General features: G+C 46.5%; 1 protein-coding gene across 1 annotated transcript; it reads right to left on the bottom strand.

Annotated features, from left to right (window-relative positions):
* Positions 1–1,029: 1,029 nt before the first annotated feature.
* Positions 1,030–24,942, bottom strand: SELENON (selenoprotein N). The gene is made up of 13 exons (XM_030539141.1): positions 24,861–24,942; positions 16,241–16,358; positions 14,987–15,117; positions 14,158–14,370; positions 12,531–12,655; positions 11,220–11,357; positions 9,415–9,496; positions 8,167–8,355; positions 6,625–6,730; positions 5,509–5,621; positions 4,671–4,772; positions 1,997–2,885; positions 1,030–1,887 (listed from the first exon to the last, which is right to left on the bottom strand). Exons 2-12 carry the CDS (start codon positions 16,353–16,355, stop codon positions 2,715–2,717), a joined length of 1,485 nt encoding a protein of 494 aa, XP_030395001.1. The 5' UTR covers positions 16,356–16,358; positions 24,861–24,942; the 3' UTR covers positions 1,030–1,887; positions 1,997–2,714.
* Positions 24,943–25,162: the final 220 nt, after the last annotated feature.

Genomic DNA, 25,162 nt, shown 5'->3' with positions numbered 1-25,162 from the left:
CAAACAAACACGTGGACAAGGGTGATCCAGTGACACAGTGTACTTGGACTTTCAGAAAGCCCTTGGGAAGGTCCCGCCCAAAGGCTCTTAAGCAAACTAAGTGGTCGTGGGTAAAGAGGGAAGGTCCTCTCATGGATGAGTAACTGGCTAAAAGACAGGGAAAAAAGGATAGGAATAAAAGGTCAGTTTTCAGAATGGACAGAGGGAAATAGTGGAGTACCCCAGGAACCTGTGTTATTCAGCATATTCATAAATGATCTGAAAAAAGGAGTAACCAGTGAGATGGCCATGTTTGCAGAGGATAGAAAATTACTCAAGATAGTTAAGTCCAAAGCAGACTGTGAAGAATTACAAAAGGATCTCAAAAAATATGTGACTAGGCAATAAAATGGCAGGTGAAATTCAATGTTGATAAATGCATACTGGAAAACATAATCCTAACTATGCATACAAAACGATGGGGTCTAAATTAGCTGTTACCACTCAGGAAAGATCTTAGAGTCGTCAAGGCCAGTTCTCTGAAACCATCTGCTTAATGCGAAGTAGCAGTCAAAAAAGCGAACAGAATGTTAGGAACCATTAGGAAAGGAATAGATAAGACGACAATAAATATCATAATGCTATTATAAAAATCCATGGAAAGCCCACACCTGGAACACTCCATGCAGTCCTAGTCGCTCCATCACAAAACATATATTAGAAATGGAAAAGATCCAGAGAAGGGCAATAAACATGATTAAGGGTAGGGAAAAGCTTTCATATGCGGAGAGATTAAAAAGGCTGGGGTTGTTCAAATTTGAAAAGACACAACTAAGGGGGATATGACAGAGGTCTATAAGATTAAGAATAGTGTGGAGAAAGTGAATAAGGAAGTGTTATTTACCCCTTTACATAAGAACTAGGGGTCGCCCAATGAAATTAATAGGCAGCAGGTTTAAATCAAACAAAAAGAAGTACTTTTTCACACAACACACAGCCTGTGGAACTTGTTGCCAGGGGACGTTGTGAAGGCCAAGACTATAACAGTGTTCAAAAAAGAATTAGAGAAGTTCATGGAGGACAGGTCCATCAATGGCTCTTAGCCAAGATGGTGAAGGAAGCGACCCCATGCTTTCGGTGTCCATAAGCCTCTGATTACCAGATGCCGGATTGGACAACAGGGGATGGATCACTTGATAATTGCCATGTTTTTTTCATTCCTTTTGAAGCATCTGCATCGGCCACTGTTGGAAGACAAGACAGTGGGCTAGATGGACCATTGATCTGACCCAGGATAGCCACTCTTAAGTAAAATCCAATAGTTATTGTATCATTGATAACAGAGGTGTTTTGTGATCTAAAATTTCATCTCTCTGATCTTAATTAAATTTAACCCCCACTCTCAAACCATGTTTGTCTTGTGACCAAGTACTTGTATAAAGCAAATGCAGATGCTCCAGATAGTTAGAGATGAAGGATCAAAAGCATTTTGTCTGGGCAAGTTCTTCATTCTTTGCACTTGGAAAATTATCAGATGCAGTTTTCAAAGCAGCTAGTTAAAACAAAACAAAACAAAAAACACTTAAATTTTACTGGCGGTAACTTGCAAGAAACAATATGAACCTTCCGTTTAAAAAAAACAAACCAACCCAACTTTTACATTTTGCTTCTGAAGAAGAAGAACTTTACATAACGCAAATTGGAAACATGAAACATGGAAAAAAATAAATATGGACAGTAGCATGTTGCAGCAATACAGGAAATGGGAGAACTTCTGGATTACCCTGGCACTTTGGAGTCACATCCAGGACATCTCGTAGAATAAGAACTCTCAAGGCACTGAACACTGAAGACATTTGTTGACCAATTCCCCACTGTTACTTGCACCATCTCAATTTCATAATCCTCCTTCGAAGGCAAAAGCTTGAGTAAATAAAATGGGTCTTACACCATGTCATGAAGCATCTGGGAGTGGATTATTGCCAGAGCTGAAGGCTCTCCAATTAAAACATCCTACCTTCAGATCTAGACATTGTCAGCAAAGGTGTCCTAGCTGATTTTGAGTTGCTACAGCGGCCGGAGAGGCCATCTCAGTTACTCAGGACCTAAATACATAACAGTTTATAGATCAGAGTCAACACCCTGAATTGCACCCAGAAGCAAAGAGAATCGGTGTCATTTGTGAAATGCTTGTAGAAACCATTCTACACTGGAGACCCAATTCTGTAATGCTTATTCATGTAGAGTAGCACTTAACATAAGCACTTAATTTCATTGAGACTATTGCATGGTGCTGTTCAGCAAGAGTAATGAGAGTTTGAAATTAGGCCCTAGATAACAAGCATTTCTGATTTTCAGTCAATGTAGCTATAACAGGAGTTTTACTATACACAATCTTTTAACCAAAGACAGAAAGTAGGAGAACCGGTAACAGATCAGACTTTGAGACATATGCAAAAACAGTGTATTAAGTTTATAAATTAAAGTATTTCAGCTCCTGTAGAAGTTTCCTAAACTCAGAAGGGTAAGTTAAGTGAAATTAAAGCACTAAAAAAAGATGTATTCTAGAATCTACAGTCCTACTATTCAGACCAAGACTCCAGTCCTAGAATCCTTTACATTTTAGTATCAGTACCATGTCCAGTCTATAGATTAGGAACTATTGCCGTAATCAAAATAGAAGAATTCTAAAGTCTTTGGCCATCTCTGCTGGGTGTTCACTTGCCCTTTTTTTCTTAGGTCTGCAGGAACCGTTTGGCTCTTTGCAGTCCTTCCTTCAGGAACTGGAGGTAGGTTGCAGTGGAAGGATCTTCAAAATTGGTTGAGAAGCTAAAGATGCTGCTCTCAGCTTCTTCAGGCTTCATAGAAGTAATATCCAGGAAATAGTTGGCATTGATATGGTGAATCTGGGAAAGGAGAGGAAGGGTGTATTGGCAGGGCAGAGTTTAATAAGAACAGGTACAAGGACACTGCATCATCCAGTGAATTAGCCTATGGCCAACTACTAGGTAGTTTGCCCTTCACCTGAAGTCCCAGGTTCTCCAAGTTCTTTGTTAATGAATGAAGCCTCCAAACCCCTACGGGAGGGAAGGCAAGGCTGACTCCAATTTTACAGATGGGGAATGGAGGGACCAAGTGATTGATGGCCTAGTTTTCAAGAGCACCAAGTACCTGCAGCTCCCATCAACCACGGTGGGTGCTGGGGCTGTTCAGTGCTTCTGAAAATATCAAGCCCTAGGTAATTTGGACAAGATCACACAGGAATCCTATGGAGGAGCCAGGAAAAATCCTAGATACTAGTGAACTTCAGGGAGTAGACATGAGATGCCTGGGAGACTATTATTATTACATGCACCTCTACATGGTTACTACCACGTGTCTGCTACCTGGCTTCAAAGGGTTAACTTAGTCCTGGAGAGCTAGTGCAGACAGTGGGTGTGGACATCTCAATTGCCAATATTTAGCCAAACCAATACAAGTGTTCAGAGCTGCAGTTCAAGTCCAAAGGGAACACGATGGACACAAAATCTATCGACTTGCTAATGATTCTGATCCGCTGTGACAAACCCAAAGGATGGAGAGGAAGGGACAAAGCTGTTGGAATCTGCTGTTACAGAGAGGCTCTCTCACAGACCAGGGCCAGAAAACACAACAAGAGAAGAAAGTGGAGCAGAAGAATCCAGTGCGCTCTCAAAGACGGGAACTACGACCCAAGGAGTCTTCGGAGGAGTGAGGAAACAGAGACAGGCATCTGCATGCTGTTTAAGTTATTTCTCCACAACTCTGTATATTGCTTGTGTTAGTGGAGTGCGATTCATTCAGAGCCCTTTACAAATGGCGTGTTACTTGCCTTAACTGTCTCAAAGCCCCTGAATGGTGAAACAGAAACCCAATGGGAGCATGCAACAGCCACTGGGAGGCTTGGAAGAGTGGCATTAGTTTCAGGCCCTAGGCAGGTGGGCTGCAGCATCCTGTATCTCAGGCTGGATGCCGGATAGACGATCTGCACCCTAAGTGTGTACTAGAGGCCCAGAGATAATGTCTAGATTACAGAGTCCCAGCCTCATGGCATGTGGGATCCAGAGGCCTGGGTCCAGCACAGCAGTCTGGTGAGCTCAGCCAGGACTGCAGCAGCAGGTATTTCAGAAGTCAGCAGACAAGAGCAGTTCGAGAGGGAGGTGTGGACACATGACTGGGAGCTAGGAACTCAAGAGCCCTGATGCTGGCTTGGAGATCTACTCCTTGTGACAGAAAACAAAACATTATGCCTCAGTTTCCCCATCTGTAAAATGGTACTATTTACCATTTGGCTCTACCAAGAGCATGCAGGGTGCTTCACAGGCAGCTTGCAAGTGTAGTTGTTGGGCTAGGTGAAGCTCAGTGAACGTCTGCTAAGTTCACGGACAATAAGCAGCGCTTCGTGAATGCTCAGCCATTAGCGAAACATCTTGGTCATTTAGTAACTGCAAGGGGCTCTGATGGTTCATGTCAGCAGCTGCTTATTTTACCCCACAGCCCTTACAGTCACCCCAATAAGTACAGTTATGTAGATTTTAGTGCCTAACATAGGCCAGGTGGTTTTCAAGCCTTTCCCCAAGATATGCCCTCTAAATAAAGGGGGAGAAAGAGAGGCCAGAGTGGGGTACAGATGGAAAGGCCAAAACCCGGCCCACCCGACATGACCAACATACCACTGTTCCGTTGGGAAGGCAGATCATCATCTCCACAGGGAAGTTATATTTCTCTAGATGCAGGTCAGCCAGTCTGCTGTAGAATTCATTTTGCCTCTTAGTCTGTAAAAAAATAAAATAAAAATAAAAAAAGGACCCCCAGGAGCAAAAAATAAATGCAATATGCACATGGGAACCCCAGGGGGAGCACAGGGTGGGGGCAGCAAATGCAAGACCGAACAGCTGTTCAATATGGTAACATAAAAAAGGGATCCTGTTTTATTTGCCCGACTGTTTCTTTCAGCCAGGCCAATCCAGGAGTTAATCAGTGTCCATGTTGCACAACCACTTGTCCTCCTGGGAAGCGGACAGAGACTCAAACTGCTAATGCAATGGCCTCTCCTCACCTGGACAGATAGTGATGAAAGGCTCCGCAGACCATCCAGTCACCCGGCAGCTATTTATCCGGCCATTCTTGGCTATGGCATATATCCTTAGGTGACGCTCTTGGCATTGCTACCCACAACAGTGCACTACCCTCCCACGGCCGGGGGGAGCGGTCACTTCGGGTCAGGAGAGAGGCACAGCACTGCCCACGCAACGCTGTCTGAGGACATGGGAGCCCCTCAATCTTTATGACACCCCTCCAGAATAGGGAGGGGTATTAGCCTCATTTTACTGATGCTGAGTGAGGCACAGAGGCCACGTGACTCTGTGGAGCAGGGAATTGAACCCAGATATCTCTAGCACCTTTGCCACCAGACTATTGTTCTGTAAATTCTTCAGTCCCTAGGACTGTTGAGTTAGTCCCTTTTACCAGCACTACACGCATGGAAGCCAACGCTACAAAGCAGCTTACCTGTAGCTCTTCTAATTCCTTCACCAGTGACCAACTACTGACAAAGCTCTCGTTCAGCAGAGCAAGGATGGGCGAACTTTCCAGGACGGTCTCCCGGAGAGTTCGCCCCGAACCTGGCACAAAACAAGAGAGATTGGTTTGCCAAGTTGCCGGACACAGACTGTTGCAGTGGTAACTTGGGGTGCTAATGCCTTGCCAATTGAGGGCTACTGTGGCAGCTTGAATGGGACACCCGACTGGGTACGAAGAGTTATTTCTCCCTGAACAAGGAGAGCAGGGTTTAGTTACACCCATCACAGGCTGTTTTTGTAATTTACGCTGCAGGTGAGCCCCTATGCAATGGGTGCTCCAAGAGTAAATTAACCACTGCAGCCTTTAACACAAACGGACGATCTATCCTGTTTTCATTAAAATGACTCAGACACTCGTGTGTGTCTGTAGCCTGCAGAAACTAGAGGTCCAGGCATGCAGAGCAGGCTCTTTGGATCAGCTCATTGCACTCTGGGAGGTACAGGGCTCGATTCTCCCGGGCCTTCCAGCTTGGGCTCTCATTTACACCTGTGCAGAGTGGATGTCAGACAAGGAGAACCTGGATGCACAGATGCAAGATGATACAACGTGCCAGGCAGGGGTAGAATCGTGCTGTATTCTCCAGAGGCTGCAGTTGCCGGATTAGGCTGATGTGGGGTGGAGGGGAGAGACGGGTCATGGGAGAAGAGGGAAACATGCTGTAACATCGTGGGCTACACCAGGATAAATCTATTAGAAGTAAAGCTGGGCTTAAACCACCAGATTGGGACCTAGCTCCAAACCTCCCTCGGGATGAAAGATATCTGAATTTGGGGGTTGGGTTGGGCCCATTATAGATTGCAGCTGCAGGGTTCTGATCTGCCCTTTCCTAGAATTCAGGGCAGCAATTCTAGTTCAAACCCATCTACTCTAGAGGCTTTGCTACCAATGCAGTGTAACAGGAGATGCCTGCAGCTGGTTTCGCCACTGATCCCAATGGCCTCGCGGAAGCCTGGACAAAACATTTCTTTGCCCTCTCTTTCCAGCTGGCTCGGCCGCTCTTGCAGGGTTCCCCGAACACACCTATATAGGTCAGCAGCAGCTCACCTCAGCAGGATTGGTCGTCCAAGGCGCCCCACAGCAGGATGGAGTGCACCAGTTTGTTCTCAGCTTTCGCTCTGTCAAAAGCCTGTGTAAAGGGAAGGTACGAAACCTGCAAGCAGACAGCCAGTTGGAGAAGCTGATGCCAAAGCAGCCCATGGGGTGAGGCAGGGTTTAGAGATGCTGTGCCTGCCACATCACATCAGGCACACATACAAGTGAAGAAATAGCCACTAAACCCTAGTAGTGGTACTCTTAGCTCCCCTTCTGGCCTTAACATTAAGCCTCTGTGCTCCCCTGCCTCCCACTGGATTATACTGTCCCTTTAATCTGCACTGGGGCCGTTCCAAATCATAAGCGATCGGGAGCCAGGACTCATGGGTTCTGTTCCCAGCTCTGCCCGGACTTGCTGAAGGTCTCTCCATGACTCTCACATGTATGAAAGGAGATCTCTCTTCCCTCCCGTGCCAGGTTGGGAGGGGATGAGGTTCAATTCATTGTTTTTTAAAGTGCTATGAGATCCCCAGATGTGATGATGATGGAAGTGCAAATATTGGGAAGGTTAGAGGCACTGTTACCTAGGATACCTGAGTCTTCAGGGAATTTTTAACCATCTTGTACTTTATTCTCATAAACCCTGTTCAATGGTTTTGCCTAGGGACCGATTTCCAGCCTGCCTCTACGGATGCATCAGCAGAGTGCGTGGGCTGTTATTTGTCTGCATTTATACACCCAGAGCAGGTGTCAGCACACAGCTGTGCTCTCTATGCACCCAAACAGGTCCAGGAGTATTTGTGAGAAAAGATGTCAATAACGAGCCACAGAGACGCTCTGCAGAAAGATGGCTCCAATCATTCCCACACACTGAACTTTATTAACATCTTGGAAAGCTTATGAAAACATTTGCACCAAAGGACAGCTTTTCCCATGGCTGCTCTTATGTTTCCTTCAGCCAAGGAATCAGGGTCAGGGAGCAGCGATCTGCCCTAGCTGCCACTGGAGCATGAAGTCATTTTGGTCACCCTGTGTTATAGATTCACTTTTCACTGCAAGAGCCACAAATGTTTTGTGTATTTCCTGCTGATAAGGAAAATTCAGTCCCTACAATAGTTTTGCGGCTTTCAGTTGGTGCAAAAAGAAAACCATCATTATTCGCCTCTCCCAAAATAGCACCAGTGGCTGCTGTTACGAGGAGGGACCCAACACTGAGTACAAGCCTGGAACATGTGAGATCAGGACTCTACCGGCCTCCGCCATGGTTTCCTGCATGGCCAGGGGCTTCTCTGTGGCCACTCTCCTCCCCGAGTCCCAATTGCAACTGAAGTGTTGCGAGGCTGGATTCATTCAAGTCCAGTAGCAATGCACCTGGATGGCAGGTGCTAAAGGGGTAGAATATTAATACATCTATAGTCACTTATTTCTAAACCAAACCAGCAGAGGGCCTCACCCCATAGCTCTGGTAGTTCTCCCAGATGACTGGAGCATCTCAGTGGAGTGCCCCCTCCAAACAAAATGCTGATGCAGCAATGGAGCGGGCCATTTTCTTACCTTCTTAAACGGGTACATGGCAACTTCCAGTTTCTGGGCTGCCTCTTCCCAAGTTATTTCACGCTGCCAGTTGATCTCTTCAAACACAAACTGAATTGGCTCCCCCGCAGGGTCTCGGCTGTCCATCACATTGCCATTTTCGTCACGAATCACAGAAGGGATGGACGGCCCTGAAGATTCTAATTCCATCTACACGACAAGGTCAGAGAGTTTAGTCCATAGTGCAGGCCCATGCCCAAAACAAAGATGTACACACGAGTGTCTCGGAGTCATTTTAATGAAAACAGGATAGATCGTCCGTTTAAATGGGTGAACACAAATCAGTCTGTTCTGTATGTGCATGCATGGGACGGTTTTCCTGAACTCCCCGTTTCTCCTCCAGTGACGGCTTTGTGCCGGTCTGGATGGAAAATACATCAGACACATGTTCACTTTGTTAAGCTGCAGCTAAGTTTTTATGTGGGGATTTTCCACACTGGGCACCTGACATCCAAATATTCCCTAAGATCGGTCACGTTTCCAGGAACAGCTTGGTGTGTCACCCTGGCAACTCCAAGACAGTCAGATGTTCAGGGTCCTTGGAAAGCAGTTTTCCATGCCCGCAGCTTGCCACAAGAGGATGCAATAGGGACAGCTGTCAGGAGGCTTCACTGCCAAGGTGTTACAGGCAAGGCCAGGGTTATAATTCTTGGGACTATGGGTGTCTGTCACAACACGGCTATTTTTAATTGTTTAGGGGGGAAAAAAGATCTAGTCTCAGAGAAAAACAGCACTGCCAACCCCAGGCATCCAAAAACCATGAATCAGCTGCATTCATCCCCAGTTATTAGATTTTTAAAGAAATTCATTTCAAGCCAAATAGATTGTGTTTTTTTATTTGCTCTTTGGGTTTTGATACTTGATGGTTCAGGCTCCCAAGTTGTTCCTCTGCAGCCATGTGGGTCATAAGAGAACTTTAATTTTTAAGCCAAGATTCTTGTGTAATCACATGACTCCAGGAGCTTGGGCTTCAAGGGAAAAAACACTAAATGTTGTGAGCATCATGATAAAAATAATGAGTTAGGAACAGTGGGTGGCATTTCTACACAGTACCCCACATATACACTGGAAACACCAGGATCACATCCAAGCTGATAAGAGGTCACATGAAAAACAACAGTGATAGATGCAACGCTGCCATGGGGTGGAGAACGAGGAATCCCAACTAAGATGCTGCACACACATAAAGGAGAGAAAGTTAGTACACACCTGAGGTAGGTAACCTATATCCACTTCCATGTTGCTGCTTTCGCTCGCCCCATACAGCCATTCCATGTCAACATTGAGAGACCTAGCAGGAGAACCCAGCACATTCAGTAACAGCCATTTCTAAGAATTATGCAGACGAAAGAGCTTTGCACTTGATAACTGAACTAAACCCTGAGCCATTTCTCCCTAATCATCCAACATCCCTAGGCCGGCTTCAGGACTAAAGGCCAGGTGCTGCAAGAGAGACTGCGCAGCTCTGCTGAAGTCAGGGGGGTTCTGTATAGATCCACTGAACCCACTGAAGGATCAGGGCCTAAGCGCCTGCCCAATAGGACGAAAGAAGAGTCAGAGTCGTGCATGAGCTTTAATGTGTTTAGACACTTGGGGCGGGGGGAGAGGGGAATGTTTGTATCCCCACTTGCTCCCAAACCCTGAGAATTTGGGAATTCCATTCCTGTAGAACATATTTTTCTGCAAGCAAAGAGCTCCCATAACGAACATGCTGCCAGAACCATTAGTATCAAGTCACCAGGGTAATGTTCTATACAGCATTTCGATTCAAGCCGCCATGGTCTGAGAAAAATGTAAGCTTTTATCTCCTGAAATGCTTCCAGCCACATGCCAGAGAGAAATAATGAGAGAGTGTAAATCTATACACACAATACATTAGCCTTTGAAATATGAAGTGAAGAATATTTCAAAGCAAGTGAGTCACACTACGCCAGACTCCAGTGCACCAAGACATGTGGAGCTCACCAGGGTTTTTCTCCCCCTCCCCTGATAGTCCAAGGATTACCATTTTACAGCGTGTTCAACAAATCAGATCCTTGGATAAGCTAAGCATTCTCAGTGGCTCTACTAAAAACGTGTTGCCGCCGCTGTAACAGGTTCCCTCTGTTTTAGTGATGACGACAGTGGAGCTTGTTTCATTTTTATTTACAAGGGACTTATTACAAAATGTAAACCGCACGGAGGTGTGCAATACAACACAGGCATTGCATGATTTTCTGGGGCTTTCGATGCCCCTGCTGCATATGCAACAGTCAGAACAGCAGCCTCACCTCTAATTGCAAACTAAGCCATCTCTGGAACTCTTTCAAGGGTAGCTAGCCAGACATTCCTTGGGAACAGGGGTTTGCAGTAGCACAAGCAATGAAGGGGAGAATATGCATTTAGTAACTTTCATCCAAAGTTTTCCCGAGCACTTTACAAATGCTCATTAAGCCTCATGCACAGGTTGATGAAATTCCTTATTTTTACAGGCACAGAAGTTCAAGCAATTTGGCAATAAAAACCCAAAGTCACTTCAAGTCTGTGACAGAGCCAAGAACAGATTCTAGCTCTCTTGGGTCCCAGTCCCAAGAGATCAAGAGTGAAATCTGACTACAGAATATTAACCGCATGGCAATTTATGTATTGTGTGGACGGGAGAGACTGTTACCTGGTAATCAGAGCATGGGATAATGACCTAGGACCCCTCGGTTCCAATTCGTACCCGAGCACAGATTTCTGTGCGAGTTTAGGTGAGTCATTTAACTTCCCTGTGCTTTGATTTCCCCATATACATGATGGGGATAGTGATACCTGGCTCAAAGAGATGCAAATCTTAGTTAAAACAGTCAATGCATTTTGATATCAGCAGACAGGAGATGTCACTGTACGTGCAAGGAACATCCTCTAGATCTGCAACACACACAGCACAGCTGCAGAATCGCAAAGCCCCTCGAGCTTCACTCAAATTCTGGTTTCCAATTACTGTAATCTCAGGACTTTGCTCAGCGAATACTGAAAAGAGACGGCCATACCTCTTGTTAGGGACAAAGAGCTTGAACTCTCGAACATGGGAGGAATCCTTGGAGAAGATGATGTGGCCTGTGAACTGGCCAGGGGAAAACCAGAAAGGGAAGTCTGGAGGTTCATTCAGCTGGAACTCGGCATGGATCCTGAAACAGGAAGATCATCATCAGCCTTGGTGCCCTAACCAAGGCCAAGAACCAGGGAGGCAGAGAATGGGTCACACATGCCGGATGCCAGTCGTGTCATTTCATGTGTTTCTGGAGGCACTCAGATCAAGAGTGCCAGAACCTTTGTAGAAGTCGGGGGGCCACCCAAACTGCAAGTCTCGGGCAGGTGCAGAGAGCTGCTGGCAGGGGCTGCATTTTGCTGCTCCACACCTGCCCGAGGCTTACAGTTGGGGGGGAGGGGTAATACCACCCCCAGCGTGCCCCCCCCCAAACTACACCCATGTTAAAAAGGGGGAGGGTATCGCCCCCTGGTTCCGGTGCCACTGACTCAGATACTGTGGTGATAACGGCAATTAACTTCCCTGTGCTTTCATTTCCCCACAGGATAACGGCCATACAAGAACCTGAACAGAACAGACTAGACATGAACTGTCTACAAGATGAACCAGAGCAGGGTGAGGAGTCACTCTTCTAGGGACCGTTGGCTTTAGAGAACTGTTCCGTCTGTTGATTAGAACGGTTAGATCCTCCCCCTTTCGATTCTGGACATCACCAAATAGAGGGTGTTTGCTTAGCCCTGGAACTGGGGACTTACAGAGCAATAGTGTCTCTCACCCAGTCAGTTCAGACAAAAACAGGAGCGTTGGCTCCATGGATAGAGCCGTAAGGGAAGTAACACATTCAAAGCCACTTCCTGGAGGACACACCCTTCTCCTCTGGAAGCTGCTGAGCAGCTCTGTCAGTTACATCTGTTGTTAGGGAGCATAATCACAGTTAAGTAACATGCTCACACGCTGCTCCTGGGTTATGTTCCCTGCAGGATGGGGAAATCACCAGGCTGCTGCCAGCTGGACATGTTCATATTTGCCCCCTCCCATTCCCCAGATCTCATGCTGTCCTATCAAACCCCAGGGACTCCTGGCTGCCTGGGCCAGTGATACGACCCCTTTGCTTGACAGCCCCTTTCGTAGGTTTCTTCCACCCCCAAAACAGATTGAACATAATTAACAGACTAATTGTGAAAGTCTCAACCTCCACGTTATAGTAGTTGCTTCAATTCTATTTTGAATGGGGGGGAAATTAGGTCTTTAAAAAGATGCAGATCTAATTAAAATGCCCTGCACCTCCCAATCCCATTTGGGAAGTTCTTACCTGAACGCTACAATATAGTAGAACTCACTGATTGCCTGGATGCAGGCCACAGCTCCTTGAGGGGCAAAGCGAGTTTTTACAAATGGACGAGGGTGGAACATACTCAAAAGTTTGTGGATCACAATCTATGGAAAGAATTGGAGAGGTAGCAAAAAACTAAAATAAGAGCAACGGCCTTTAATGCAGACCTCAGTTCAGCTACACTTCTAAATCTACTCCCCTGCAAGGCCAGGAAGATAAAACAATTAATGTGACTTGGATCTGGCTAACAACTCCCATCTTCCATTTTTTGGACTCCCTTCTATAATTTACAGTTTTCCACCACCTTGCAAATGTATCCTCTGTCTGGAAGTCTATTAACCACTGTCTAACCATTGTCTTCCATATACCCAATATTTCCAGAGCACATTAGCTGAGTACTGCAAACGGATCAGATTACCTGTTGGGCATTATACTGAACAGTATTTGTTCAAGACTTTGATGTAGTTTTCAATTTGAAGTGATCACTTATACCACCCACAGGAGTATACGAAATATGGAAGTATTACAGCCTAACCAAACACTCATGAGGGAAGAGCATTTACAGACTGATTTTATAGACCATATACTAGAATCACTTCACTGACCACTGTGGGGTGGAATAGGAGGTCACCATTTGACAAAGCACATTAATTATACACAATTATTTTAGACGGGGAGTGGAGACTCTTACCCAAGTCAGACTAAATGAGGATTTTTGTTATTTAAATTGACTAGTAGTTGGTCTGGCTGTTGTGGATACTCCATACTATTGTTACAAATACCTTGGATCTTGTGAGACCGCAAACAAAATTCTTTGTTTTACCTCTCATCTGAAAGATGGCTCCCTTAACACTGCACTGGGACATCGATTTACAGAGAAGTGACAAACTACAGCCTCATCTACACTAGGGAATTTTTGTACAGAGAGTTGGTAAGGCACAGTCTACACTATATATTACATCCTACCCAGGCCAACATTGGCATGCATGTGGAAATTAGCCTCCTCCATTCCTCTCTGTCATTTGCTGCTGCTTCCTTCTCCTCTGTTGTGCTGGCTAAACTGCGTCCCCCCTTCCCTTTATGTAGATATATACTTGGTCCCCAGTTAAAATAAGCTACACTGACAAAAGCACTCTTGCTTGTTTAATTTGTGTCTACACTAAGTCTTTTACTGGTCAAGAAATGTCATAAAAACCCTGCGCCCCTAACAACATAACCATACCAGCAAAAGTTTCTAGCGTAGACTGGTCAGAGACTCATTCAACTCCACTAATATCGGCTATAGGGAACCCTAGTATAGAAACAAATACAACTGATAACTAGGGTTCCCTCCAAGAGCTGCTGAACCTCCTCAACAAGGCTTTATGGATTCACCACCACCACCTGTAACATGCACATTTTCTTTGGAGGTCTCCCATCCAAGCACCCATGTAACCATGGTTAGTTTGTGAGACAGAAGGAGATGATAGATAGCCCAAGGTGATATTGGCTACATGCTGCTCATTAAGATGTGAAAATTGAAAAATTAACACTATGGAAGCATCTGTTAGAAGCAATACCCTGCCACCCGAGAGAGATTATGGTTCATATTAAGTGGTGCTCTTACTTCTTTGCCCTTGGGGACCGGAGGGTAAAACCGGTTATTGGAAAGGTAGCCAGTGAAGATGTTTAATTCGCTTGGGATTATCCACCAGGGATCACCGAGTTCTATCTTATTCTTTGGGGGAAGAAAGGCTTTGAATTGCCTGGCAAACATCATGCTTATAGGGGCTGCTGGGGCTGTCCAGTTCCGTAGGCCAGACAGAGCAATATGAGAAATCTACAAAGAGAAACACGTCAGAACCAGCCAATGAGATGTAATAACATTTGAAGAGTTCTGTTCCATAGGAGGCAGATGGATATGAACCGTTGCACAGAGGTCAGATTTTTGGGGTAAGAGAAAGTGGTATTCCTTTTAAACTCCACCCATAATCCCAAGCACCACCTAAAATCCCACAGTAGCTAGAAGTTTCTGCTAAAAATGACCAGCAGTGAAATAAATTGATAATGCAAGTAGTCAGATATCATGGCAACAAATGCCATGGAAATGGTTACATATAGGGTGGGCACTGTTACTCTCCAGAGTTACACCCCATTGAGAAATGGGGGTAGTTTATGCTTCTTAAAGCTATTGTTTCAAATGAATTTCCAAATTCCAGTAGATAACACTGCATTGGGTCACATACAGAAGATTTTCTTCACGTTCATAAGAGCTGGAAGCATAAACACTTTTTAAAAAATACATGTAAGTGCTGCATAAACTGATGATGCCACCAAAAAAATGCCAAAATAATGCATCAGTGCACACTGTCTCAGTCTGATCTCTGCTCACAGAAGGAACAACCAACAAAATAAGCACTGTTTTTCTATTCATATACATGGTGTACGATACTTACTCCTAGGAAACCATCTTTGCTCTTTGTCATTGTTTCCATGACCAGGGGCTGGAATTTAGCAACAATTGATAGCGTCTCCCCACTGGGATCCAGTGTCTCTTCCTCTTCAAATTCGAAGACAGGAGTAACACCTAAACAGAACAATAATTTAACACCAAGGGAAATGATTATACATTTATAATAGTTTTTTTTTTTTTTTTTTTTTTTTTTTCCCAAACAACTTGATGTTTAATGAGAAAAAGCTGACAGATCCACAGTATGCAAAAGGTTTATGCCTTAACAGCAAACTTCCGGACAGGGTACAGGCGCTCTTTTCGCTGCTGTTTTTTGGTCTTCAAACTTTCTTCATACTTATTTAATCTGCGGCGCATGGCACGAGTCTTCTTCGGCCGTAGGTCAAGAGGCTTGTACTTTTTGCCTTTGTAAAATTTCCTCAGGTTCTCTTTCTGGGTCTGGTTGATGACAGTCAGCACTCGGGCAATGGATTTGCGGACAACCCGGATCTTGGACAGCTTGGAGGCGGCTCCGCCAGTCACCAGTTTAATGGGCAGATACTTGGAACCTCACAGCTGTCACTATGCTACACTATGTTACAGCTCTTAGCAACAGACCTCAGACCCACCTGCTTCAAGGGCACTAGTCCCTGCTACTTAAGTTAAAGGAGACTCTCCCCTTAATTGATAGCAATATAAAGTGTCTGACACATGGTTGAGCGATTCTTGTTGCATCCAGCAGGAGGCAGATACACACTCTAGCTGCTGCATTACATTATGAGAAAATATTCCTGGTATTTCGGTTGCAGATCAATCCCTCCTGCATGCTATGTTGACATCACAGGGTTTCATGCATTTTGGCATAGCTGAGAAAGATTTGCTACATGTTGATACTGTATGACAGAGACTTCTGAAGCCAGAGGAAAATATGAATGGAATAGCTCTGGTCTAGCCAGTGTTGAGCCATATCCCTTGTATTCATCCATTCCAAATCCCCTTTAAGCCCCGCACAAAGTAACTTATGTACTTTACTAGTCCAACAATGGGAGTTTCAGTTTTATAAAAAGTGCACTTTGTGAAGTGGTGTCTGGGGCTTAAGCCTTTCCAAAAACACTTAAAGCTTTGCAGCCTCTCGCTGTGTAAATCAGCCCTAGACCAGCACACACAAAAAAGATAATTAGCCATTGTGCACATGCAGTGTGGAGATCTTCACCTTTCCTTTCCTTTATTGCACAACTGACTTTGCAAGATGGATACCTACCTATTAATTTCTCTGCTATCGGCTTGAACTCCTCAGGGCTAATGTACAGATCATTGTTAGTGTCCAGAGAGGAGAAGAGAAAAAGCCCCTCGTTCCCCAGAGACTTCAAGGCCATCTCCTGGTTTGGGAAGAAGAAAGGCAGGAGCTGTTTTACTAGTTCATCTAGGCCCCATCAGCTCGAGTTACTATGCACACAAAGCCATCAAATACAAAGAGTAACACACATTGGCAAGACGCTGCACTATCAACAATAGCGACTGGGGTCCAGGAACAGTTTCCATTAATGTATTAAAACTAAATCTGGATGAACAACAAATAATTGACAACAAATCGCCCGTTTAGTTTTGTCTTCTCTCTCAGTGAGTCTTTGTCCAAGAAATTTGTCAACTTCAGCAGCGAGTAATTCTGGGCGTGCAAGAATGTGGCCAACTGCTGATATTAGCAGAAGGCTCTGTGCCGCCAGTGAGATTCTCTACAGGGCATTTTTATAGCGTCCTGACAAGGGGACTTAGGTAACTAGCCAACATGATGTGAACGAAGACGGTCAAATATAGACCGTTCAAACTTCGCCAATGATTACTTGAGGATTTGCTCTAAAGATTCACTTTTCACAAGAGGAAGAGCGCTAACTGGGCCCTCCCATGTTTAAAAGAAGTAAACACGGCCAAATCAACATTCCGATCAATATTCAGAGACATTGCTTGCCACAGAGACCAGCTCTTGCTAGAGCCACATTCACATCCTAGATCGCAAACAATCTGGGATTAGACAAGAACTTCCAGCTCACTACTCCTGGTGGGGAGCGTTGCCTTGTGATTCTACCACTGATCCAGGAGTCAGGACTCACGCGGTCTATTCCTACTCTGCCATCGATACTATTTAACCTTGGAGAGTGGGCAATCACAGCCACTCTGGGCCTCAGTTTCCCCCATCAGACATTAACCCCTTCAGATCTCAGAGGGGGCAGCCTGCATGGCTTCATTCCCTACAGGTGCTACAGAAATGCAGTTCTCGCTTGGAACAGACCCAGACAGCTCCACTCTGCAGCACGCAGCCAGCCGAGGAAAGAGACAATACACAGATGGAAGGAGAGAGCTGCTCTACTGAAAGGAGGAGTGGGGCAGTCAGACAAGTCATATTCCTCATTGCCATTCTGCAGCAGATCCAGGGCTCTATTGGTAGGGGAGACAACTTCCTCCCCGCCCCCAGTGCAAAGCCTATAGGAGCAAGAGACTAGTCCTCATTCTGCTGCTGAGCTGTGTGTGTTCTCTGATGCCTGCAGCACCATTAACATCCCCAAAGCTCCTGAACCAGTCTAGGTGCCATCTGTTGCCTGCCAGCCTGAAACACCATTTAATGCAGCTCGGAAGGCTCAGCTCCTGGGCAAAGAAAAAACAAAGGGAAGCAGAGACGCTCTTGGAACATGAACCGCAGAGGGGCAGGAGGAAGGTCTGTTTGAAGCAAGGTGAAAACCCGATACATGGAAAAGAGGGCGGGCAACAGCTCTGCTATGGAAGGAAGAGGAATGAGAGAGCGAATTATTTCCAGCACTGGATCATTCCCCTAAGACACCCTAAGCTCCTTTGGCCAGGGACCGCCCTGCACCTACCTATGGCTCTACACTCACGTTTACCAATTATATCATTATTCTAGCACAGGGGTCAGCAACCTATGGCACGTGTGCCAAAGGTGGCATGTGAGCCAATTTTTGATGGCATGTGGGGCAGGCTGAGCCACTCAGCCCGTCGCTGCTCTGGGGTTCCAGCTGCTGGTCCCTTGCCAGCTGGGGTCCCCGCTGCAGCCCCACTCATCTTGCTTCCGGTTGGAGTTCCAGTACAGGCTCCCTGCCAGACAGGGTCCAGGCCTCCGTCCCTGCTCAGCCCTACCAGCCGCCAGCTCCACTCACCTCAGCTGACAATCTGGGGTTCCAGCCGGTTATCAACTGATCACTCAGAAGCCTGTGTGCAGCTTAAAGTATTCAAATACATGCCACCAGACACTGGAAAACTCACAAGGAAAAGCAAGGGCAAGCACTGGCCCAGGCAGCCAGGAGTCCCTGGGGTTTGATAAGATAGCATGAGATCTGGGGAATGGGAGGGGGAAAGGATCACACTAAACTAATAAAATCTGCATTTTAATTTAATTTTAAATAAAGCTTCTGAAACATTTAGAAAACCTTGTTCACTTTACATATAAACAGTAGTTTGGTTATATATTATAGACTTATAGAGAGACCTTCTAAAAAACATTAAAATGTATTACTGGCACGCGAAGCCTTAAATTAGAGTTTATACATAAAGACTCGGCACAGCACTGCTGAAAGGTTGCCGACCCCTGTTCTAGCGTTACTGGAATGGGAATTGCCCAGGTGCTGAGGTCACTCTCCTAATTCAAAGGCACAGGCTTTATAGTGCCCATTCCACTGCTTTACAATTTGCTTCTGCATCCCCCTCAAGTGTCAGTCTGGCAGGGAGCAGCTAACAAAGGAACAGGAGACATAACAGTTTAGAAATGTAAACAGCATCATACAGGGGCTTCCCTCCACAGATAACACCCTCCTGAGCACATGCAGAGCTCTAGACATGGTCACAGAGGGTCATTCTTTGTCTTTTCCCCAGCTGTCTGCAATCATCTATGTGATGGCCCCTCTCCAGTCTCTGGTCCTTTTTTATTTTTTCCCCAGTTTAGCTGGTCAAGAATTCCATGATCTGAACCTCGAGAGATTCCATTCAGAGAGCGACAGCTGACAAGCCTTTCAGTGTAAGGTTAGGCTCTGGCTTCAAACATTACCGTGAGCAGACAGCACAGACACTCAGAGGTTTCCCAGGTCTATCTGTGGCCTCCAGTACCCCCTCAAACAGGAAAGGCACCAGTTACATCCCATCCCAGACAGCATCATCCAGGACAGGACCTGTGATGCAGAGAACTCAATATAGATATTTGATGTTATGCGCACTGGTGCTGCAAGATTCCAGAATGAATTTCTCGAGAGAGAGAGATAAGAGCCAATTTGCATGTCCGATCAGTTATCTCAGACATCTTTTACATGGGACAAACAGTGGGACACTTCTGGGCAGCAGAATTTTTTCCTAGAAAATTAAGTACTAATCCCTAGAACTGTAAACGTGCATCCTCACTCCTAGCCAACTGTGTCCGGTACGTGTGCCATCAGGACTCAAACCCGTCAAACCTCAGCTCCAACAACCACTCTGTGACGTTGCACTCCATATGATTTTATGAAAATATGCTAATGAGTGTGAATATAATGTAACTGGAATATGCTTCATGCAAAAGGTCTCTTGTAAGGTATCATTACAAAGCTTATAATCTACTGAGTGTGTTCATCCTGTTTGTATGAATGTATCAATCTTGTATCTGAAACTGGGAATATAAAATATAATTCTGAGGTACTACTGTAGTTATGCAAAGTATGGGCCATTAATTGTGGTTTAGAATCTTGATGGCTTCCATCAACTAGAACAATTGACTGTAGATGGCTCTGTTTACCTGCAAGTCTTTCTGTGAGTCAGGCCAGGAAGAATGAAGGCTTGGGATCTCACGGACATGTGACCATGTCACTTGGTACTGGAATCCATCTTAACTTGGTGCTTTTCCATTTAGGAGGGGTGGGGACCCAAAGAGACAAAAGATTCCCACCTTGTGCCAAAGGTATATATGGGGGTGGAACAGAAAAAAGGGGGTTGCAGTCATGAGAAATCCCCTAGCTGTCACCTGAGCTGGAACAAGGACTATACCAGGGAAAGGATTGGGCCCAGACGAGAAAGGAGTCTAGTCTGTGAAAGAAGCTTATTGGAACATCTCTGAGGGTGAGGTTTCATCTGTAATCAGTTTCTTACTGTATTAGGATTAGACTTGCGTGTTTTTGTTTTGCTTGGTAATTTACTTTGTTCTGCCTGTTATTACTTGGAACCACTTAAATCCTACTTTTTATATTTAATAAAATAACTTTTGCGTATTAATTAACCCAGAGTAAGAAATTAATACCTGGCAGAGCAAACAGCTGTGCATCTCTCTCTATCAGTGTTATAGAAGGCGGACAATTGAGGAGTTTATCCCATATAAGCTTTATACAGAGGAAGGAGGATTTATTTGGGGTTTGGATCCCATTGGGAACTGGGTATCTGGGTGCTAGAGACAGGAGCACTTTCTAAGCTGTTTTCAGTTAAGTCTGCAGCTTTTGGGGGATGTGGTTCAGACGTGGGTCTGTGTTACAGCAGGCTTGCGTGTCTGGCTCAACAAGACAGGGTACTGAAGTCCCACGCTGGCAGGGAAAACGGGCTAAAAGGTAGTTTCAGCACATCAGGTGGCAGCACCAAGGGGGTCTCTATGACCCAACTCATCACACATTCCCCTCTGCAAGGTGACAAACTAGCTGCTCATCTAGTACAGCTAATAAATGAGATTGATAGGCACTTTTCCAGGCAACACTCCAACAGTACATCAGTTCCACACACAGCCTTGTTCCATCAGAACTCTTGATTTATTTATACCCAGCACGGACGCACCAGCTCCTCAAAACGGTCCTACTGAAAGGGAAACCCCAGTGCTTCTGCCCTACAGGAGATAATGGTACAGAACATGGAAGTGAGGCTTCCTGTACAGCGCAAATCAGTCCTGAAATCCTGAGAGATGGCGAAGAAAGACAAATAGAAAGAGAAATTGGACTTGTGCCTTTTTATAGCACATATGTTAAAGCAAGCCAAAAAAAGGCACCTAAGATTTATTTTGTTTAACCTTGGAAATGTCAGGAATAATAAAGTTTTGCCTTCCCTGTTTTTGCTGCCGGGGCAAAGAGCAGAAGCTTTCTCAGCCCTCAAATGTAACAGTGGCAGGGAGCTGAGTCTTCAAAGATTTATTCCCCCAAGTGTTTGTTAGACCTTTGAATTAGACAGGTGCTACCAAAGGCAATGGACAAAAAGTTTTTAAAAGTCTGAATAGAAAACACTCACAGCTGTTCAGATTTCAATGTTTTCTCCTACAGTTCCCAATCCAACCTGTTTGCCTGTCATCCACTGAATCCTTCGCAAGAGCAGAGTAGAAGAGACCTGCTATTTCTTGTGTAAAGACAGTCAGAAATGAGTTTTATCAACTGAAATCCTCTCAGACTCTCTATGCATCTCCTACGACAGCAATAAAGGACAGACATATTTGCCATTTACAGTCACCTTCAAAGAATGTTTTTTATACAATGGGCTTGTACTCTGTTTGCTTCTTTGTGATATATAACAGAGGCCAAAAAGGATTTTTTTAAAGTTTAGTATTGGGTGCTTTATCATTGAAATATCAGGAATCTGCAGTCTGGTCTTTGCTGGTGGTCTTCCTAGATGTTCGTTTGAGGCTTTCCCACCTTAAATGAGAATTCAAGGGGTGTAGAATCTTTAACAAAGACGACCTTGCTTCAGGGTTCATGTTAGTCATTTGAGTTACATAGTTATTAAAACAAAAAAGTTACCAGTCTGATAAAAAAAGCTCTATTTCTTTCTCTGCTGCACAACTTGCACTCATGCAATGTCATTTCACAAGTTCTACAATAACCATACAGCCTCAGGGCAGACAAGACCTGAATCTCTAGTGTTAAAAACAAAAAAAGTTTAAAAGAAATTCAGATCTTCTTTATACAGAACAAAACTCCAAGAGGGCCCAAAAGCTCATTTTTCCTTTATAGGTCACTTTAAAGTTGGGTTAAAATCTTTTGAGCTAACAGGAAACAAGGTCAGACATAATGTAAACATGTGCTTCTGCTTGTCTTGCAGAGGTTTTCAGCATGAATGCCCAAAATTAAGAAGGGAACTGTGTCCTTATACAGTTTGCAAGGTTCCCAACTCCTGCAGTAGGAGGAGAATCCTGAACTCAGGGTCTGATAAGCACAATAGCAACGGATTTCAGCTACGAGGTTTTAAACTAGAAATACATACAGGTATGTACATACATCTACACATATACATCCTGTTGCTAATTTATGAGTTTCGGGCCTGATTCAACTAACATACATTATTAGCTATACTCATGCAAGCAGTCCCACCACTTCAATGGATCAGGGCCTTGGTTCATAATTTATTCTGCATTTTACAGAGCAAGACATATTCCCTCCCCCAAAGAGTTTACTACCATAAGGCCCACCATGCTACAAGCTGGCTGGGTACAAGAGGCTGCTTGCCTGAGTCAAGTTTGTGAGATCAGGGTCTAAGGTGCTAAGAACTTATCTATTATCTTCAGCTACAATGCCACTTACATCGTGCTTTACAAACTTTATCTAAATTCTAAATCAATCCTTGACCACACACCCCAATGAGGTAAGCATAGTAAATTATCTCCATTTTACAGATGGGGAAACTAAGATACAGAGAACTGAAGTGATCTCTCCAAAGCCCAAAAGGGGCAATGTCCGAGATGGGATTATAACGAGTACGTTCCTGCCTGCCAGCCTACACTCGGTCCACCCTGTCACAAGAACCGTCACTGGACATTACATCTTCACCTTGTTAAACTTCCAAACAAGCACCTTTGTGCTTTCTCCAATCCTGACCCCCATGCTTGGCAGCAGTTCCCAGTAAACAATGGCAAAACTAACTCATTATACTTCAGATCTCTCCTTGAAACTCTCCTCTGCCATGAAACCTACAAAAACTTGACACGATTAGGCTACTGGTTTGATGCTGACCAATACCGTTTCACTGTTTCCTTGTACTTCTGCACTTGTTTCACATCTTAGAGTTAGGCCTGGTCTGCACTTAAAACATAGGTCGCCACGAAAACTCCACGCCCCTGAGCACTGTAACTTTGTCAACCTAATGCCCAGTGCAGATGCAGCTAAGTCGACAGAAACCTATTTCCATTGGCCAAACTACCATCGCTCGGGGAGGTGAAGTCACTACGGCGATGGAAAAACCCGTCTCCCTGTAGTTTGTGCCTACACCATGGGCTTACAGCACCAAAGCTGTGGTACCATAGCAATGCTACTGTAGCACCCACACTGCACATATGGTCTTCGACAGTATGCTTTTGGGGGGGCAGGCACAATCTTTTTGTTTTGTGTTTGTACTGCATCTAGCAACATAGCATCCTGGTGCATCACTGGGGCTCCTAACCATACAATAATACATAGAAATTACAAGATATAGGATGTTTGTCGAGTATTATTGACAAGCCACTGCCAAGTGCTTCTATTTCTCTCCTCAACACAAATCCCAGTTCGCTGCTGAAATAGGTGCCTCTGTGTGAACCTGTGCTGGTTTTATTTCATAAAGTTTCCCCCCCTCTATGGATAAGCTAGGGTGGGATTTGGCCAGGGGTGGCTCTATGTATTTTGCAGCCCCAAGGGTGGCAGTCAGGCGGCTTTTGACAGCATGCCTGGGGAGATCCGCTGGTCCTGTGCCTTCGGCTTACCTGCCACCGAACTGCCGTCGAAGCCGCGGGACCAGCGGACCTCCTGCAGGCATGCCGCCGAAGGCAGCCTGCCTGCTGCCCTCACGGCGACTCGCAGGCCACCCCAGGCACGCGCTTGGTGCACTGGTGCCGCCCCTGGATTTGGGGCACTGACAAGGTCTGGATTGGGAGATGTCCTGGCTGGGGAGAGAGGGGGTCACGTCACAGTTCAGACAGAAGTGGAGATCCTGCAGGGCCCCTCAGGAAAAGGGGCTGGGATCTGACCATGGTACTTTGATAAATATAAATAAAAATAAAAATACATGTTTAGACGCGCAATCTGGAAACAAGTCAGCATAGGACGAGAAAAGAGAAGAGAAAATCCTGAGGGTGCCCAGGTTGGCAGAGCCCCCTGCCTGCAGCCAGAGCCCCCTAAAAGCACCTCCCCAGGGCTCCCTTCCACCCCCAACCTTCCCCATGCCCCAAAGCCCCCCACATCCCTCCAAATCAGAGCCCCCCAGCAAAAGTCTCCCCTAAGCCCCCAGCACAATCACTCAGCATCCTTCCCCCAAAGCCTCTAGCCCCCAGCCCTTCCCCCGAAGCCCCCAGCGTCCTGTCCCCCCCCACAACCCCAATCCCCCCTTCCTCCAAAGCCCCCAGCGTCCTGTCCCCCCTACAACCCCAACCCCCCTTCCCCCAAAGCCCCCAGCGTCCTGTCCCCCCCTACAACCCCCACCCCCTTCCCCCAAAGCCCCCAGCGTCCTGTCCCCCCCCTAAAACCCCAACCCCCCTTCCTCCGAAGCCCCCAGCGTCCTGTCCCCCCCCTACAACCCCAACCCCCCCTTCCTCCGAAGCCCCCAGCGTCCTGTCCCCCCCCTACAACCCCAACCCCCCCTTCCTCCGAAGCCCCCAGCGTCCTGTCCCCCCCCTACAACCCCAATCCCCCCTTCCTCCAAAGCCCCCAGCGTCCTGTCCCCCCTACAACCCCAACCCCCCTTCCCCCAAAGCCCCCAGCGTCCTGTCCCCCCCTACAACCCCCACCCCCTTCCCCCAAAGCCCCCAGCGTCCTGTCCCCCCCTAAAACCCCAACCCCCCTTCCTCCGAAGCCCCCAGCGTCCTGTCCCCCCCCTACAACCCCAACCCCCCCTTCCTCCGAAGCCCCCAGCGTCCTGTCCCCCCCCTACAACCCCAACCCCCCCTTCCTCCAAAGCCCCCCGCGCCCCCGCTCCGGTACCTGCCGCCGGGCCGCCTCGGCGTCCCGATAGTATTTCACCGCGGCCAGGGCGGCCAGCAGGCCCAGGGCCAGCCCCAGCCTGGGCAGCCGCGGCGAGGGGGCTCCCGGCCGCGCCCCCCCGGCCATCCCCGCTCCTCGGCTGGGCCGCGCCGCTCAGCGCCTCCGCCCGGCTCCCTGCGCCGCCCTCAGCGCGGGGCCGCCCGCCGCGTCGGCCGGGCTGGGGGAGGCGTTAAAGGGGCAGCGCCCGGCCCGCGGGCTCCGTGCGGGGGCGCTGGGGCAGGAGGGGCCCGGGCGGGGGGGGT

This window comes from Gopherus evgoodei, chromosome 20, assembly GCF_007399415.2.
Source record: "Gopherus evgoodei ecotype Sinaloan lineage chromosome 20, rGopEvg1_v1.p, whole genome shotgun sequence".
Taxonomy (NCBI): domain Eukaryota; kingdom Metazoa; phylum Chordata; order Testudines; family Testudinidae; genus Gopherus; species Gopherus evgoodei.
This window is presented reverse-complemented; position numbering and strand designations above follow the sequence as displayed.